At 42.6% G+C, this 19655-nt stretch overlaps 1 protein-coding gene across 5 annotated transcripts in view; it reads left to right on the top strand.

Moving 5' to 3' along the window:
- Positions 1-19655, top strand: part of LOC123762726 (vascular endothelial growth factor receptor kdr-like) — a 471742-nt gene that overhangs the window by 417924 nt on the left and 34163 nt on the right. For all 5 annotated transcript variants that reach the window (XM_069332305.1, XM_069332302.1, XM_069332303.1 and 2 more), the window contains 3 exons: positions 4445-4603; positions 11986-12136; positions 12340-12567. In XM_069332305.1, the coding sequence (XP_069188406.1) occupies positions 4445-4603; positions 11986-12136; positions 12340-12567 (538 nt within the window). The remainder of the gene's footprint in view (positions 1-4444; positions 4604-11985; positions 12137-12339; positions 12568-19655) is intronic.

Genomic DNA, 19655 nt, shown 5'->3' with positions numbered 1-19655 from the left:
CTGGTTCTGTTGCTCCTTCCCCTCCCGTTTCAGTGATTGTGCCCCCTGTTCCTGCTATGGAGGTTTCTTTGGCCCCTGCTTCCCTTTCGGTTGCTGCTCTTGCTGGGGTGCGCTCCCCTCTTTCTACTCCCCCTCTTCCTGCAGCTGTCCTTGACTGCTCCTCTCCGTTGTCTCCTCCTCTTCCTCCTCCTCCTCCTCCTCCTCCGGACCCCGCCCGCCCCCCTCTGATCTGTTCTCCCGTTTCCTTCCCTCCGTCTTTGCTCAGTTTACCCATGCCCCCTAACCCTGACTTTGCTGACCCTGATCCCGACCCTGATATTCTTTAACGTGCTCTGTTGCTCTTTCGCCTTGGTTTCTTCCTTGTTCTCTGGTTTTGTCCTTTCTCTTCTCGTCGTTGTCCATTCTTCAATGGAACGTTCGAGGTTATTACGCCAATTTCCTCGAACTCCAACTTCTGATTTCGCGGTTTTCGCCCCTTTGTGTCTGTCTCCAGGAGCCAATGCTTGGTGCTCGTCCTGGTCGTTTTCGTGGCTATTCCTTTCTCTCCTCCCCCCCCCCCCCCCCAGCCATTGCTGGGGCTTCTAATTCTTCTGCTCTCTTGATTCGTGCTGATGTTCCCTTTGTTCCTTTACTTTTTCCTTCGCCTCTCAATTGTTCTGCTGCTCGTATCTTTGTGGGGAAATGGTACACAGTTTGTTCCATTTATCTCCCCCCGAGTTTCCCGCTCTCTCTTCCTGATTTGAAACACCTCCTAGACTCCTTGCCGGAGTCTGTGCTCCTGCTGGGTGATTTCAATTGTCGTCATTCCCTTTGGGGTGACGTTCTGACGAATACCCGGGGTCGCCTCCTTGATCCGTTTCTCCTCTCTTCTTTACTGTCTCTTCTGAATTCTGGTGAGCCCACTCATTTGGACTCTCGGACTTGCACCCTTTCTTGTCTTGATCTTGATCTCTGCTCTTCTTCTCTTTACTTAGATTTCACGTGGCAGGTTCTTGATGACCTCCATGGAAGTGATCATTTCCCCATCCTTGTTTCCTTTTTCTCTTTTCGCCCTTCCCTCTCTTTCCCTAGGTGGCAGTTTGCTAAGGCAGACTGGACCCTATTTACCCTCAGTGCTGCTCTCTCTGACCTCTCCCTTCTGCCTCTCTCTCGCGCTCTCCTCCTTTTTCATGACACTGTCTTCAATGCTGCCCTCCGCTCTATTCCTCGCTCTTCCTCTCGGGGTCTGCGGAAGTGCGTTCCCTGGTGGAATGCGGACTGTGCTCGGGCTGTCCGCTGTAAGCGGGCAGCCTGGAAGAGGCACCGCCGTAGGCAGACGACCGATTCTTTTCTTTTCTTTCGGAAAGCGAGTGCGGTGGCCCGTAGGGCCATCCGTACGGCTAAACGTGAATGTTGGGCATCTTATGTCTCAACACTTACGTCCGAAACCCCTCTGGCCCAGATCTGGAAGCTTATCCGCAAGATAGCGGGTAAGTTCGTTCCCGATGTTTCACCGGTCTTTCACCTCCATGATACTCTTGTGGCGGACCCGTTGCAGGTCGCTTCCGAACTGGGTTCCCACTTTTCTTCTGTTAGCTCTGGTCTTCATCTTCCCCAATCTTTCCTTCTTCGTAAACCTGTCCTTGAGTCTCGTCCTTTAGATTTCTGCACTCATCTTCAGCTTCCCTATAATGATCCCTTCTCTCTCTCTGAACTTCGTTCTGCCCTGGCCCTCTGCGGTTCTACGGCGGCGGGCTCCGATGGTATTCATTATGAGATGCTTCGCCATCTCCCTCCGAGCACGTCTCAGTATTTACTGAGTCTGTATAATCGGATCTGGGAGTCGTCGTCAGTCCCTGAGGACTGGCTCGATGCCGTTGTCCTCCCTGTTCGCAAACCGGGGTCTCTGGGTACTTCCCCTAAGGACTTTCGCCCTATTGCTCTCACAAGTTGTGTCTGCAAACTCTTTGAACGTATGGTTAACGTTCGTCTGATGTGGTTCCTGGAACACCATCACCTCCTCTCCCCTTCTCAATTTGGTTTCCGCAAGTGCCACAGCACGACAGATGTCCTGGTGAACTTGGAGGTTTATATTCGTACTGCTTTTGCTGCGAAGACCTCCGTTGTTGCCGTCCTTTTTGACCTGGAAAAGGCTTACGACACCACTTGGCGTTATCATATCCTATCTCAACTTCATTCTTTTGGCCTTCGTGGTCGTCTCCCTCTCTTTCTCCGCAGCTTCCTCTCTCGTCGTTCCTTTCGGGTGCGCCTTGGTACCACTCTCTCTCCCTCTTTTCAGCAATACGAAGGTGTGCCCCAGGGTAGTGTTCTGAGCACTACTCTTTTTCTGGTTGCCCTCAATGGTCTTCTTTCCTCTCTTCCTTCTGGTGTCTTCTCTGCTCTCTATGTCGATGATCTTACCCTTTGTTGTCAGGGTGATGATTCGCCTCTCCTTCAACGCCGGCTTCAGCTTGCAATTAATGCCGTGTCATCTTGGGCCACAGATCATGGCTTCAAGTTCTCTACTTCTAAGACTTGTGCCATGACTTTTACGCAGAAACGGGTTGTTCTTCGTCCCTCTTTGTCACTTTATGGTCATCCCCTTGAATACAAAGATTCCGCGAAGCTTTTGGGGTTATTCCTTGACACTCATTTGTCTTGGTCTCCCCATATCTCTTACCTCCGTGTTGAGTGCTCTAAGGCCCTTACCCTCCTTCGGGTCTTGTCCCATACTTCTTGGGGGGCAGATAGGCGCACTCTCCTTGCTTTACATTCCTCTCTCGTCCTGTCTAAGCTCGATTATGGTTGCCCTGCTTACTCGTCTGCTTCTCCTTCTACTCTTCGCCGTCTTGATGCTTTGCACCATACTGGGTTGCGCCTCAGTTCTGGTGCCTTTCGTTCGACTCCCATCCTTAGATTGTATGTTGACACTGGCTTCCTGTCTCTCCAGGACCGCCGTGATCGCTACTGTCTTCGCTATCTTGCGCGGTCCTTGCAACATCCTTCCTCTCGCCTCTGTCGTGCTTTTACTTTTACCCCTCCTGCGGTTCCTGTTCCTCTTCACCACCTCCCTCTTTCTGTCCGGTTATCTCGCCTACAGGATTCTCTTTCCGTTCGTATTTCTGATGTCTCTCCTCGTGTTGTTCCTTCTTTGCCCCCGTGGAAGATCCCTCTTCCGCGGTTTTGTACATCCTTGACCCGTATCACTAAAGCATTTACCCCTCCTACGGTTCTAAAACGCCTTTTCCTCGAGCACTTTTCTTCTCACTCCCACTCCGTTTCTGTCTTCACCGATGGGTCTAAGTCAGCGGACGGTGTTGGCTACTCTGTTATTTTTCCTGATCGCACTTATGTGTCGCTTGCCTCTGGAGACTAGCATCTTTACAGCGGAACTTTATGCTATTCTCTCTGCTCTTCGTCTCCTGCTTTCTCGTTGTCAGTCTTCCTTTGTAGTTGTTGTTGACTCTCGTAGTGCCCTCATGGCTCTCGGGTCCTTTAATCCGGTTCATCCAGTAGTTGTCGAGATCCAGCATTGGCTGTTTCTCGTTCACAGTAAATTTAAGTCGGTTGAGTTTTGTTGGGTTCCCAGCCGTATTGGTGTGTCTTTAAATGAGCGTGCGGATGCTGCCGCCAAGGAAGCTGTCCGCTCTTGTCCCATCTCTCGTAAAGGCATTCCGTATTCCGACTTTTACCCGGTTATCCATTCCTCAGTCCTTACCCGTTGGCAGGCTTCTTGGTTGTCTGTTACTGGTAACAAGCTACGTACTCTTAAATGTTGTGTTTCCTTGTGGCCGTCCTCCTTCCACCGTAACCGGCGGTGGGAAACAGCTCTGGCGAGGTTGCGTATTGGCCATACTCGCTTAACCTATGGTCACTTGATGGAGCGCCGCCCTGCTCCTTATTGTCCTAGTTGCATTGTCCCTCTTACGGTCGTGCATGTCCTTCTTGAATGTCCTGACTTCCAGGACGAGCGTGTGTCTGGCTTTCCGACCGCCCCTCGCGGTCACCTGTCCCTCGATAGAATTCTTGGTGACTCGGATACTTTTGATATCGTTCGCCTTATGCGTTTTTGTTCTCGTATTGGCATCCTTGGTGATATTTAGCGCCCTCTGATTATTTTGCGTATTTGATGGTGCTACATAACCTTCCCGGTTTGGTGCCTTCTTTTGATAATTACTTACTTACTTTATGACGCGTGTATATATATATATCTCATCTTTAAAACAGTGTCTGTCAGAGATTAGGACAGCCGCCTGGGGTTAGCCTCACTCAACTCTGCCGTATTTCACTGTCGTATATATTTCATAATACATAAATGCAACGTTTATGCATTTCACTGTTTTATTGTATTATGTATGTATTCACTGTATTATTGTATCATATATGTATACACTGCATTTTTGTATTATGTATACACTGTATTTTTGTATTATGTATGTATTCACTGTACTATGTATTACTGTAGGTGACAAACCGCGCCGGGACCATCTGGAGTGAAGCCCGGCTCACGGTGATTGACCCGGACGCCTTCGTCGACACCACCATCCTGAGTGTCGTCGGTGTACTGATTTTCTTCCTCTTGTTCATTAGCATATTCTTCTGCAGGAAGATCATCCAGGATAGGGTAAGTATTCCCACTATTCTTGACAGCGTTAATGTTCTTAGTTTTTACCTTTTGGTATAGAATATTCTTCAGCGGGAAAATCTTCTAGGAGAAGGTAAATGTCACCACTATTCTCACCGTCCCGAGGCTGGGATTCAAAATGAGGGAGACTAGGGGAAAAGCTGGAAAACCCTGAAGGAAATTCCCCTCACAAATGGGAACTCTCCCGGGGGCACAAGACAAGTGTAAGCCTAAATGGACAATGAGACAGACCAACAGGTGCCCAAATTACAGAATCTATAAACTGGTGTCTATTAATCTTGTTTAAATTACCAATCAAGTTGTCAATGTAATCAGAGCTTTAATATACTTACTAATCTCTCTCATCTCATTTTTTCTTGCAATGTATCTGTTATCATTTTATTAATTCTGCTAGAATTTACGTACTTAAAATTATCTGTTAGATTAAAGGACCTGCCCGAAACGCTGCGCGTACTAGTGGCTTTACAAGATTGTAAATACTATGCTATGTATTCTCACAAACCCAATGTACCTTCTTGTATATAAATAAATGCAGTCTCCGTGGTGTAGTGGTAAGACACTCGCCTGGCGTTCCGCGAGCGCTATGTCATGGGTTCGTATCCTGGCCGGGGAGGATTTACTGGGCGCAATTCCTTAACTGTAGCCTCTGTTTAACTCAACAGTAAAATGTGTACTTGGTTGTAACAAGGATTCTTCGCGGCGGGGATCGTATTCCAGGGACTTGCCCGAAACGCTACGCGTACTAGTGGCTCTACAAGAATGTAACAACTCTTGTATATATCTCCAAAAAAAATAAAAATAAAAAAATAAATATATAAACAGAACACTCACAAACAAGCTGCACGCCACCTCTTCCTCTACAGTCACAACTAAGGACCTTAATAAATTGTGGCAGCTACAAACATTACAGAACATAAGCGAGACGCAGAAAATGGAATGCGCTCTTTTATGAAGTGGGGAGGGGGGGGGGGCCTGACCGTTTGGCTTGGTCAATGATTGGGTAACCGTATGGACAGCCTAGTACTTGTCTCCGGAAACCTCGATAAGCCAAAAACATCCAGATAAAACTCTTAGAGGCAGACAATAAAGTCTACGGACGAAAAGCACGACCAAGCGAGGCAGAACACATCCTCCAGTTGAAGGGAGGCAACCATACAACCCTCACAGCCAGGAGAGGGCAGATGGTGGCATCAGAGAAAGAGGCAGTGAAAGACTAATTGGTGACGAAACAAGGAAAAATGGACATTGATGAATTAGGCTTACAGCAGCTGGGGAAACCTATTTACCAAACCTAAAAGTGTTTTGTAGGCGGCGCTGCTGGAACCCACAACCCTTCCCGCGAACAGAACAGATCATTCAACATCTATATCATATCTGACCACCTTTTTGTAATACTTTGGCACATCCTCACTTTTGCAGCTAACTTAGACTATAGAGAGGGCTACTTTGTACCAACTATATTGTTCGAACATGAATTGGTGGATAGTTTTTTTTTTTTTTTTTATTTTTATTTTTACATGCAAGCATGCGTATAATGTACAAGAAAAACAGAACAAATATAACAGAACAAAAGTACAAAGCACACATATGTACAAGGACAAAGGAACAAATCAATAGAAGACCAGCCAGAAGGGCTGACCACAAAAAAATGCATATACAAACAATACACAATTAGTAACACAGTGTAATACAAACATTAGGGAAAACCCCAGGACAAAATGCACACAAAACAAGCCTGCTAACACCTCAAATACATACAGAGAGGCGAGAAACATACAAGAATAAGGACAATAACAATAAAGAAAACAGATCTGCCATAACAAACGGAAGGCAAAACATAAAGAGCACACGCCAACAGCCTGAAGGGCACACAATATGACAAACAAGTGCACACGACATCCATAACCGAACACACAAACGCATAGGAACCGCACACCCCCCCACGAGCCATACAAAAAAACCCACAAAACAAACCGGAGCACGCAGGAACCGGGAAACAATACCCACCCCACCCACTCACATACACACCCCACAACCAGGCAACACAAAATACATAGAAATCACTTGCGAGGAACATCGGAAGAAACGTACTTCTCCGGGAACAGCTCACAAGGATATTTCGACTTGTAAGCTTCCCAGACGAGATCTTCAAGGTCGGTAGGGTTTTTGATCCCCCGCGCTCGAGTGGGTATCATAAACTCAGGAACATCTATATCTGGCGGCATCGGCCAATGCCTAAGGTCACTGACGCAAGTCGCATAACGAGGCTGGGGAGCGCCAACCACGCCCTTCGAGGAAGCAGATGACGCCGGAGAAGCGGACGAGAGACGCCGAGCCTGCCACGCCTTCGCCATCGGAACAGGTGTCGGACGCTGAGACGATAGCACTTCCACGGATACCGCAGGAGACACGGAAGGGACTGCAGGAAACGGAAGAGGCGGCAAGACCGCTGCCGAGGAAACGGGTAACGAGGAAGGGGCCACAGAACATCCAGAGCGAGCATCCTTTCTCAACATCACCACCAGGCCACCCCGCTCACCACCAACTACAGCAGGGGGAACCACCGCCCACGAAGAACCGGAGCCATCCGACGCAGGCAACGCACCTGAAGCAGGACCCTCGGACACCGGACCAGAAGGTGAGGCCGAAACGCCGGCACCGGCATCCTCAGGCAAGTGTACCTCCGCCACCACCGTAGTGTGCACCACATCCGGAGCCACGCCACCGTCAACGGAAGGACGACACTCGTCGAATTCGCCAACATCAGCCCACACAGAAGAACGCCGGGAACGCTTAGGCTCGGGCCGCACATCATCAGACCCGGAGGCAGACTCAGCAACCCGCGCAGCACCAACCGAGCGAACCGACGCACGCCGCAGCACGGCAGCCTCCTCAACCACACGGGGCACCAGGCCAGGCACAGGAGGGAATTCCGGATCCACCTCATCTCCCAGCACAGCCGGGACAGACGGCGAGGGTGCAGGGACCGGGACAGACACAGCAGAGGAAGAACTGGAAGACGAGGGGTCTGAGCAAACGGCAGGCGGAAGAGGCGCAGGGACATCAGCCAGAGCACTAGGCGAGGACCCAACCTCTGGAAGAGATGCGGCAACAACAGGGGGCGCAACAGGCGGAGCAACAGCTACTACAGAGGGCACCTCCTCAGCCGAAGAGACGTCCATACCCACCGAATCATCCCCCACAGGAAGGGGCGGAAAATCCTCCTCACTGAAGAGGTTCACTGGTGCAACAGGAGGCGCAGAACAGTCAGCAGCCTGATGGCCCAAAAGACCACAACGATAACACGTCCGCGGCTGACGGGCGTAAAACACCCGAACGTTGTACCCCATAAGGCGCACAGAGGACGGAATATCCGCCCGGAGTCTCATGCCCAGGGTGCGAATGTTAGACCTCACACCCTTAAGAGGACTAGAAGACACCACGTTCACTCTCACACTAACAACTGCGCCAAACCGCCCGAAATACCGCCGTAGCAGAGCCTCTGGAAACTCCAAGGGAGCCCCATGCACACTGACGTAAGTAAGTGCACCACTTCTATCCGAGAGGGTGACAGTGCCCGCACCATCCGGCAGGGGCAGTGTCCGCCCCTCGTATCGCCGGAGAAAATCGCGATACGCCGCCTCCTCTGCAAACTTCACAATGGCCCTACGGGCCGTTACCAACTCGACCCCATAAATCGCAAACACAGGGACAGAGAGCAGTTCACAAGCCAGGGCAATCTCCGGGTAACCAGCCCGCACAGAGAACTCTAGTCCCACAGACTGAGCCCGGACGACTGGGGGTAGAGGGACCCCCATCGTAACGCCACGTCAGCACAGGCGAGCAGACACACACCCGCCCCCAACCGGCCGAAACGGGCAAACAACACCAAACTGCTGGAGCGCCGATTCAACACGTCTGCCCCGCACCGAAGCTAGGGCCAGACTCCTCAATTGGTGGATAGTTGGTAGGATGTATGGACAGATAAATGAATGGATGGATGGATAAACGGATAAATAGATAGATGGATCAGTAGAACGATAGCTGAATGGATTGATACTGCTGGATGAGTAGAAAAATAAAAAAAAAAAAAAAAAAAAAAAAAAAAAAAAAAAAAAAAAAAAAAAAAAAAATGGATGGGGTAGAAAGATAGATGGATGGATACATATATGTATAGATGGACAGATACATAGATAGACTGATGGATGTATGGATGGTGATAACACAAAATGAGGTCAATGGAAATAACTGGTAATGTAGGACGGTGGATACTCAGTTTTCTGTCGAACAGAACACAAGAGTAACAGTTAACCATATAAAATCGAGTCAAAAGTGCAATTAAAAGCTCTGTACCTCAAGGTACAGTCCTTGCATCAATGCTTTTCATAGCTTCGTATCAACCTTTGCAAATGACACAAAAAAATCAGCATGAAAATTACCTCTGGGGGAAGACATTGAAAAACTACAAGAAGATATTAATATAGTTTTCGACTGGGCAGCAAAAAATAACATGATGTTTAACAGTGATAAATTCCAGGTACTCAGATACGGTAAAAATGAGAACCTTAAACATAATACAGGGTACAATACACAATTAAATCTGCCCATTTCTACCCATCCATTAAACCTCATCACAGGTTTAAGAATAAATATATTTTATTAATTTCAATGCTAATACCTGTAATCATAGGCTACTTATTCCCATACCGGGAAAATATATATTAAATAAAAATGCATCTACAGCTGTAAACATTCATTATGCAGTGTTAATTTCGAAACTAAAATAGCTACCCAAATGTCGTACCGCAATTTAAGCAGAATCGTACGTCTGGCAGCATAACAGGTGAGCTGAACATAAGAATGAAGGTAACTGCAGAAGGCCTATTAGTCCATATGAGGCAGCTCCTATATATATCCACCCCAATCTCATTCATATACATGTCCAAACCTTCGTTTGCAACAATCAAGAGACCTCACATCCGATATTAGTTTACAATAATAGTTTATAATAAATAACTTACATTCTAGTTTTATACACAACAGTAATTATGAAACGCTGTAGCTAGATCTCGTACTATAATCCACAAGTAGTTACCGTACATCTTGCAGTTCAGGCGATTAGTGCCCGTGTTCATAGGCTAGTAAATTGTCCTCCCATCCACCAAACAGGTGCCCAAATGTCGCACCACAAGTCATCCATTTGGCAACTCAGCTGGATCCTAGCCACTATATTCATAGGTTAATCATTCCCAACCTCAAAAATCCTAATCTTGCTATGCAAATCAGCTAACTTGTTTCTAAACCAACAGTCACAAATACATACATGCATGCATACATACATACATACATACATACATACATACATACATACATACATACATACATACATACATACATACATACATACACATGCTCCACAACCCATACATGCATAGAGAATAGACTGTTTTGCCACTATAGCCTCATTAATCAGATATAATCTATACCATATTAATCCCTAAAATGTATTAAGAACAAGATTTCAGCTAGTATCCCAACAGCTCATTCACCCCCATCTACTCTTAAATTTGTGTACTGTTAATTAATATTAATGCATATCAATCAGCAAGGCACCCATATTATTCAATGAGGTCCAAAATATTACTAAATACCTTATTATATTCAAACACACCACCCATTGTAATTGCATGACTAAATACCCACCTACATACTATTCATATGGATAAACCAGGGTGTTTATGTCACATTTAAAGAAATACATATATTAGTAATTATTCGTAAAAAGTTGAGTTTGTGACAAGCCACACTAAAATATATTAATTTAACACCATTCACACAAAAATGCTATATTTGTACATACACTGAAAACACACACAATAAAAATACACATTATTAAACACACATTTAAACTCAATATGGCATTTTTGTGCAAAGTGTAACATTTCCACACAAATATACCATTACACACAAAATACAACATTTACACCCAAAATATGTCATTTATGCGCAGAAATATATTATTTTACATGCGGAATATACCATTTACACATAAAATATACAATTTACACATAAAATATACAATTTACACATAAAATATACCATTTACACATAAAATATGTCATTTACACTCACACTAACATTTACACACGAAATATATAATTAAACAAGCACATCCCAAAATGTACCATTTACACAAAAATGTCATAAACATAATTTTTACAAAAATACCCACACTCACATAAACCATAATTACACCACTTGTTGGGCATCTGGGGCTTTGACTCAAATATAAAATTATTTAATTAAGAAAATTAATGTAATCGAAGGACCTTACCTTGAGGTTACCTTGAAGTGCTTCCGGGGCTTAGCGTCCCCGCGGCCCGGTCGTCGACCAGGCCTCCTGGTTGCCGGACTGATTAACCCACCCACTTTTGAGAAAAGCAGGAAAACAAATAGAGGGATTATAAGACTGACACTATAGAACCAGTGCATAAGTATGTTAAATTATTTAACAATCACTTTAAAGAGAATGAATGGACTGTATTATTAATTGATTGAAGTTAAAAGCCTCAAATATCAATATTTGGGGGGGGGGTATCCACACTAGGAACCAGTGTGATTCATCACCAGTTCATTAATGGGTAAAAATATAGTAAATAGTAAAATAATAGAATCTTAACTAGAATGTAGATTCTAAAGGATCATAAAAAATAAATGATCAATATCTTGAAAGATTATTAAATCCTAAGAAATAATAAATGCAAACTTATTGAGTACTGAGCAGTGAATTATTGCTTTATATTATTCCTCTTAATCATCATATATAGAAACATATATAGAAATTGATAATGTCATTAGTCAAATTTTCTAAGAAACAAGATTTTGTCTTATCTGTAAGACGACTTCAAGTCCGTTTCGCTACTCGTCGTCGTGATCCTCCCTACGGTTTGTGTGAAAGCAAAGTCCTCTAACATCCTCGCGCAGAAGGGTTATTTCTTATTGCTGTTTATGAAGATTGGTTTGCTTGAGCATCAGTTTGGAGGCTCTGAATGATCGTAGTTTGAGCCTCAATGACTTGACAGCTTTTTGAACCACTGATTCTCGGCCCAGTTAGGGAAATCCCGGGTGGGGCCAGCAGCACGCTTGAATTACGAGAAGTGGGATTCTAGCGAGGAAGTTGGAGATGATTGAGAGGACAGAGCCATTAATATGGCTGTGTCCCATCTGTGTGTAATTTGGCCGAAGCCAAATATTAACAAACCCATTTTATATCAAATTTTGCTAATTTAAAGTTTGCTTTCATATCACTATGTGATATAATCATTTCACATTGTAATTGTAAATATAAATATTTTCCACAGAAGCGGGCACTGGACCTGCGACTAAGGGAACAAAAATTGTTCAATGAAGGCGACCCGGAAAGCCTCAACCCAGAGATTGGAATAGACCAACAAGCCGAACTGTTGCCATACAACACCAAGTATGAGGTCCCGCGAGACTCTATTATTTTTGGTAAGTTTTTTGCGCACACTTGAGGTGTTTCACTGATGGTTAATATGGCTTCTAATGAATATATTGAGATAGAAATGTCACAGCAACAAATAATTCACAATATTTATGTATAAAATTAGCTCCTTTCTGTACCACACATGACTGAATATATAATTGTTGCTGTATATTAACTGTTGAGCTTAACTGTGTGACTGTGGATACAGACAAACTGCTGGGTGCAGGAGCCTTCGGGAGAGTGTACCGCGCTACAGCCATCAACCTGACCCCTGGCCAGGCCCGGACCACAGTAGCTGTCAAGATGATGAAGTCTCGCACAGACAGCGCACAGCTTAAAGCCCTGCGCTCAGAAGTAAAGATTATGATCCACATTGGCCGCCATATTAACATTGTCAACCTGCTGGGGGCCTGCTCCAAGGACCTGGCTTCAAAAGGTAATTTGTTATATTCATTAATTCTTATCTTTTTTCCAAAATGTGTAAGATGTAATTTACTGTATATTTAGAGGGGGTTTATGTTCGTATCATACTAAGGAAATTTGCACATACCTCCTTTCCTAATTATTATAGTATTATACAGTTAATTTATGCTAGGTTAAGTTGAAATTGAAATAAGTTTATTAAGGTAAAATACACACAAAGGGATGAGGTAGCTCCAGCTATTCTCACCCCGTTCAGTACATCGTGTTAATACATACATAGACACACATCACAAGCAATAAACGTGTTACCGAACATTCTGAGATTATTGGGTTAACTTAAATTAATAACACTTTCGCTGTCTGATGACGTGTATTGTCATAAAACCATAATACGGAGAATGCCCGATGATGCAAAGGACGTCCAAAATATATAGATTTGTAAAAATTTCATTTATTGTCCGAATACTATGGGACGTTTTAAAATGCGCGCCAACTTTTGCCCACACCGTACAGGCAAGTGGGCTCACTGTTCTCGTGACAGCTGCAGCCTCCCCTCGAGTTGAAATGTTTCCCCATTCCAGTTATTTTATCTCAGGTATTTGGTGTTGTTACCGGCTTTATAAACACTGCAAAATGACTGTCAGATGGATACTGATCAAGAACAGAGCCAATCCACGATGAAAAATTCAAATTCAAATGTTTATTCAGGTAAAGTACATACATACAAGGGGTGATACAAATATTGCTGAATTTATAGATAGAGCTAGTACATACAATGCCTAAAGCCACTAGTACGCAAAGCGTTTCAGGCAGGAAAAACACTAAAGACTAAAACTTAATACTAATTGAGATTAAAGTATAAAATGTGTTGAGACAATATAAAAATAAAAAAGGGGGAACATGGCAGAAAAACAGCAAAAATACAATTTGGTCGACAAACAACATTGTTTAAAAATAAGACATGGGTTGACATTATAGGGGTAAGGTAGGTTACAGGGAGTTAATTAGGTAGTGCTTAGATTTTATCTTAAACTGTTTGAGAGAGGTACAGTCTTTAACATGATTGGGAAGGTCAGAAAGCATTGAACGAAACACGTATGAGGGAAAAGCTATTTAGTTTTCATCGAAAGTATAGAAAAGTAGGACTTTTATGTTCTTATATGCAAATATCTCTTTACAGCATTTTATTGGGAACAATTTGATACCAAATTGAACGACGTAGCAAGGAAATTGAGGTCAGAAAGCTGAAAAGAGGATAAACATTGGAGTGGTGAGCTCTAGTGCAACGTTCTGGCTACCTTGCTGCGTGCGACGGGTCTAAAGTATAGGAAAGTGAGATTTAAAAGTTTTTATATGCCAACATCCCTTTACAGCATTCTATTGCGAACAATTTGATACCAAATTGAATGACGTAGCAAGAAAATTGAAGTCAGAAAGCTAAAAAGAGTATAAACATTTGTGTGTGTGTGTTGGCGAGCTCTTGGCCTACCTTGCAGTGCGCAACAGGTCTACAGTATAGGAAAGTGAAATTTATATGTTATTATATGTTATATTCCTTTAGAGAATTCTATTGCGAACAATCTGATACCAAATTGAACGACGTAGCACGGAAACTAAGGTCAGAAAGCTAAAAAGGGAATAAACATTTGTGGGTGGTCGTTAATAATTATAAAAGATGCTCAAAAGCAGTAACTGAATGGCCCATAATATGACAAGTCAGGAAAGGGGTCCACTGAAACTCAAGGATGTTAATTAACAGTAGGTTTATTTATGCAAATTGTATTATAACTAGAAACCTTACTTGACATTAAAGTAATCCCAGCCGCTATTGGTAGGCTTGTTTCCCTGCAATGAAAACATTCCCTCCCCCTCCTATTGAGCCCAAAAAGACACTAACTCCTAATTGTACTCTCTGACTACTGTTCCCTGAAGCTCCACCCCTTGGCACCACTGTTGACCTATAGTGAGACAAGAACAGTCAACAGAACTAGGCCTACCTAACCTGCCATGAACGAGGGTGGCCCGCCACTTGACCGGGGCTGGGCCCAGACACCCTAACATCCATCATTTATCAATAATAAATACTGAGAAAACTAATTACTAATTTAATAATTATGATACTGGTTGTAAAGCTTGGCTTTACCCAAAACTTTTAAATGTATATTTAAAATTTAATAGTTTTGTTCTAGATACACTTAAAACGTAATTTTGTTATGTCTTACTAAACAAATAAAAACTACATAATTAAATCCTTAGCACTTTGATGCTCCACGCAGAAGGCTCTTCAACTTTGCCCTCTGCACCGCGCATTTCGGGTGTCCAAACGGCGACTCTGAAATGTTTATACTCTTTTCGGTCTGCTGACCTTAATTTTCCATGTACGTATTTAATTTTGATATCAATTTATTCGTAAGAGAATGCTCCAGAGGAATATATATATATAAAATTTCACCAAAGCCGACGTGAGACCCGCACCAAATAAAAAAGTATGTCGATCGTTAGCAATGAGCGCCAAACAGCGATGGAATGTTTATGCTGTTTTCAGGTTCGTCAACCCCAGAATTGTTCTACTTCGTTAATTTTGGTATCATTGTGACCGTAATAAAATTCCGTACAGACATATGAATATAAAGTACAAAACATGGGCGCTCCCCACCCGCAAGACCCTGGGAAGTTGCCCAAGGGTTACCTGCTACCACAGGCCCAACTGCACATATCGACTATACACCCCTACTGAAAAGTTTATACTCTTTTTCTTGTTTTTGACCGTAATTTTCGATGTACGTGTTTCATTTTGGTATCAATGTGTTCTCAATGAAATGTTCTAGAGGAACATATATATATAACATTAGTTCTATATAGCAATAGAATTCTCTATAGGGGTATATGCATATAAGGTCTAAAAGCCCGGAGTGACTCCCCACAGCAAAGCCTAAAGTCGGCCAAGTTACCCGTGAACGAGCACCAATTGGCACACCTGCAGACTAATGTATATACTCGTTCTGTCTGATAACATAAATTTTCGTGCTACGTCCTTCATTTTGGTATCAAATTGTGCGCAATCTAAAGGCACGCATTTTAAAATTAGTCCCATAATAATAGAGTAATAAATGGAATTTTAACAAATATTTTAAATTTTGGACACTTTTTGACATCGCCACAAAATTATTTAAATCTTCCAAGTGTTCTGACATTAATTTTCATGTTACGTCTTTCATTTTGGTATCAAATTGGGCGCAGTCTAACGGCGCTCATTTTGAAACCACCTAGAAGTTGCTCGGATGAAAATTTAATTTTCTACAAATATTTTAATGGATGACGCCCAAGATTGTCATCGGCTCACATTAAAGAGAAAAACTAATGCCGCATATAAGCATCATCGGAGAGAGAAAGTGTTGATCATGAAAATATATGAAGTTGAAGTGAAAAGGTTTGTATTTTACTTAACACTCGCTGTATGTCTCCTTCCTTGGAGCACTGAAACCCCCCCCCCCCCCCACACACACACACACACACACACACACACACACACACACACACACACACACACACACACACACACACACACACACACACACACACACACACACACAATGATCATTTGTACAATTTACAAAGATTCACTGAAAGCCTAAAGTTTTGTATGCCATCAGAAACAGAGAGATGTAAATATGATTGTAACGACGTTCCAAGGAATATATCGCACGTGAGGACAAAGATACCTGTAATAGTGGAGCATTGCCGCCGCATCGCCGGTGACTGGTTGTTTGAAAGCTAAATATTGTTGGTATTCAGCTAAACATATGCGTTTTGTCAGTTTAACAGCTGAGCTCGCTGAGGGATGAGAGGAAGAATGTTACTTACACTCTCGTTCAACATGCCGGTAAACCAGTGCAAAACTCATAACAAAATTCGTGCAAAAATTTTCCTTTATGATATACAGAATAACTATAGGATCCCTAGGATTATTTGTGATACAACCACTGAAGAAATTATACACTTGGTGAATGTAGGTCCAGGTGTCCCGGGCTTCTCACCCGCACTCTACTCTGCACTGTTTCTCATGATTTGCTGGGCAAAATTCAAATAATTACAAATACAAATACAAATATTTATTTAGGTAAAGTACATACAAGGTAAGATACAAAAAATTATGGATTTATAGATAGAGCTAGTACATACAATGCCTAAAGCCACTATTACGCAAAGCGTTTCGGGCAGGAAAAACACTAAGACTAAAACTTAATACTAATTGAGATTAAAGTATAAATTGTGTTGAGAAAAAATAAGAAAAAATGGAAAAAGGGGGGGGGGGAGAAACATGGCAGAAAAAAACACAAAAATACAATTTGGTCGACAAACAGCATTCTTTAAAATAGAAGACATGGGTTGACATTTTAGGGGTGAGGTAGGTTACATTGAGTTAATTATGTTAATTACTCGGTACCCCTACTCAAATCTCTGAATATGTTAGATATTAAGTCCCTGCACATCCTCTCATTTGTATTTTATATATATATAAAACGCTGAACTGTAATGCCAATCCTGACCTCAAAAGCTTCATAGAAGGTTGTAACAGAACCCATGAGCACCACACCAGAAATAAATACAGTTTTGATATTCCTAGAGTACGACTTAATCAAACTAGAAATGCTCTACATATCAAGGGACCCAGAATGTGGAATGACCTTCCCAACCATGTTAAAGACTACCTCTCAACCAGTTTAAGATAAAAACGAAGCACTACCTAATAAATTCCCTGTAACCTACCTTACCCCTCTATTGTCAACCAATGTCTGTTTTTTTTAAATGACGCTTTTTGTCGACCGAATTGTATTTGTGCTGCTTTTTCAGCCATGTTCCCCCCTTTTTATATCTTTTTTTTTTATTTGTTCTCAACTCATTTTATTCTTTATGCTCAATTAGAATTAAGCTTTAGTCATTTAAGTTTTTCATGCCCGAAACGCTTTGCGTAATAGTGGCTTTAGGCATTGTATGTACTAGCCCTATCTATAAATCCATCACTCTTTGTAAAATCTCTTGTATGTATGTACCTTACCTAAATAAACATTTGATTTGATTTGAATTAGGTAGTACTTAGTTGTTATCTTAAACTGGTTGGGAGAGGTACAGTCTTTAACATGATTGGGAAGGTCATTCCACATTCGAGGTCCCTTGATTTGTAAAGCATTTCTAGTTTGACTAAGTCGTACTCTTGGAATATCAAATAGGTATTTGTTTCTGGTGTGGTGCTCATGGGATCTGTTACAACCTTCTAGGAAGCTTTTAAGGTCAGGATTGACATTACAGTTCAGCGTTTTATATATATAAAATACACATGAGAGGATGTGCAAGGACTTAATATCTAACATATTCAGAGATTTGAGTAAGGGTACCGAGTGATGTCTGGGGCCAGAGTTAGATATTGTCCTAATAGCAGCTTTGTGTTGAGTAATTAGAGGACGTAAATGATTTTGAGTAGTAGAACCCCAAGCACAGATACCATAGTTGAGATAAGGATAGATGAGGGAGTAATAGAGCGTCACCAGGGCAGGGCGAGGTACATAATATCTGATCTTAGAAAGAATGCCGACAGTTTTTTTAAATTTTTTTATATATTTAGAATGTGTCCCTGGAAATTCAGCTTGTGGTCAATGAGAACGCCAAGGAATTTGCCATCTACTTTGTTACAAATTTGGGTATTGTTAATCCTGAGATTTATTTGATTTGAGGATTTATTGCCAAACAAAATATAGAAAGTTTTGTCAATATTGAGGGTGAGTTTGTTGGCAGTTAGCCAGTGATGGACTTTATTTAGCTCAGTATTGTGACATTTAGAGCAAGGGGGTCAGGACTGGAGTAAATGAAGGTCGTGTCGTCAGCAAATAGAATTGGTTTGAGATGTTTTGACGCATTTGGAAGGTCATTAATGTAGATGAGAAAGAGGAGAGCGCCAAGTATGCTGCCCTGAGGAACACCAATGATGATGGGTAGGGTGGGAGAAATTGAATTATTCACAGAAACATTCTGGAGCCTATCAGTAAGGTAAGATTTAATGTACTGCAGGGAGTGACCTCTGACTCCATAATGTTGTAGTTTAAGAAGAAGGTTTTGGTGGTTAACAGTGTCAAAAGCCTTACGCAGGTCCACAAATAACCCAACAGGGAACTCATTTTTATCAAGAGCTGTATGTATCAAGTTAATCATACTAATAAGTGCATCGTTAGTGCTTTTTGGGGGTTTGAAGCCATATTGACAAGAGCTAAGTATATTGAGTTTGGCTAGATAAGAGTAAAGCTGCTTGTAGATTAGTTTTTCAAATATTTTTGACAAATTTGGCAATTCTTTGTGATTCTGTGATTCATTGTCAATTCCCATCTTGTTCCATAGATAGGTTTTCTTAGGTCAAGCTTCGGATGGTTTGCTTCAGCTAATCATTACTTCCCTCTTTGCTAATAGTTAATGTTAAATATTCAGGTTCAGGATTTCTGGTGGTCCAGTTGGGTATTGGCGGTTCGTTATTATTATTGGATGTCATTCGCCCCAATATGCTTGTGTGGCTTTTGGGTGCCTTTACAGCCGGTAATTTTATTTTCCCATTATACTTGGATTCCTTCTTCCTCACCCAATGAGTGAACTCTTTTCGTCCTTATTATTTTATTAATGTTTCTTTCCAAGATGTCGGTTTCTTCTGCGAAGTGCCATATGGAGTATGTACTAAGGAATCAACCCAAAAATCAAATTTTGAATGTGTTGAAAGTTAATCTTCTGGGTGGCTTCAGTAGCTCCCTGTAACTGCCCTTCATTGTTTTGGGAATAAGCTTCGTCTTTAGGCAGCACGGCACGTGAGCCTCAGGTGTTTGGCGAGCTGGCTGTGAGGTGACCCGAGCTGCCACCTGGAGGCGCGCGTGGACACTGGCGCGATCATTGCTTATTACAGGCAGACCTTGCCTTGTTTTATTTTATCTTTAATCAAAATATTTTGTTTGATATCCAAATCACACATCAGAAATTTAAGAAACGACGCCGTTTCTGTCCGTATGCTATACTTATCAAGTTATCTACCGACCGAAACGTCATCGTTTATTCATTTTCTGATGT

Source organism: Procambarus clarkii, chromosome 27 (assembly GCF_040958095.1).
Source record: "Procambarus clarkii isolate CNS0578487 chromosome 27, FALCON_Pclarkii_2.0, whole genome shotgun sequence".
Classification (NCBI taxonomy): Eukaryota; Metazoa; Arthropoda; class Malacostraca; order Decapoda; family Cambaridae; genus Procambarus; species Procambarus clarkii.
This window is presented reverse-complemented; position numbering and strand designations above follow the sequence as displayed.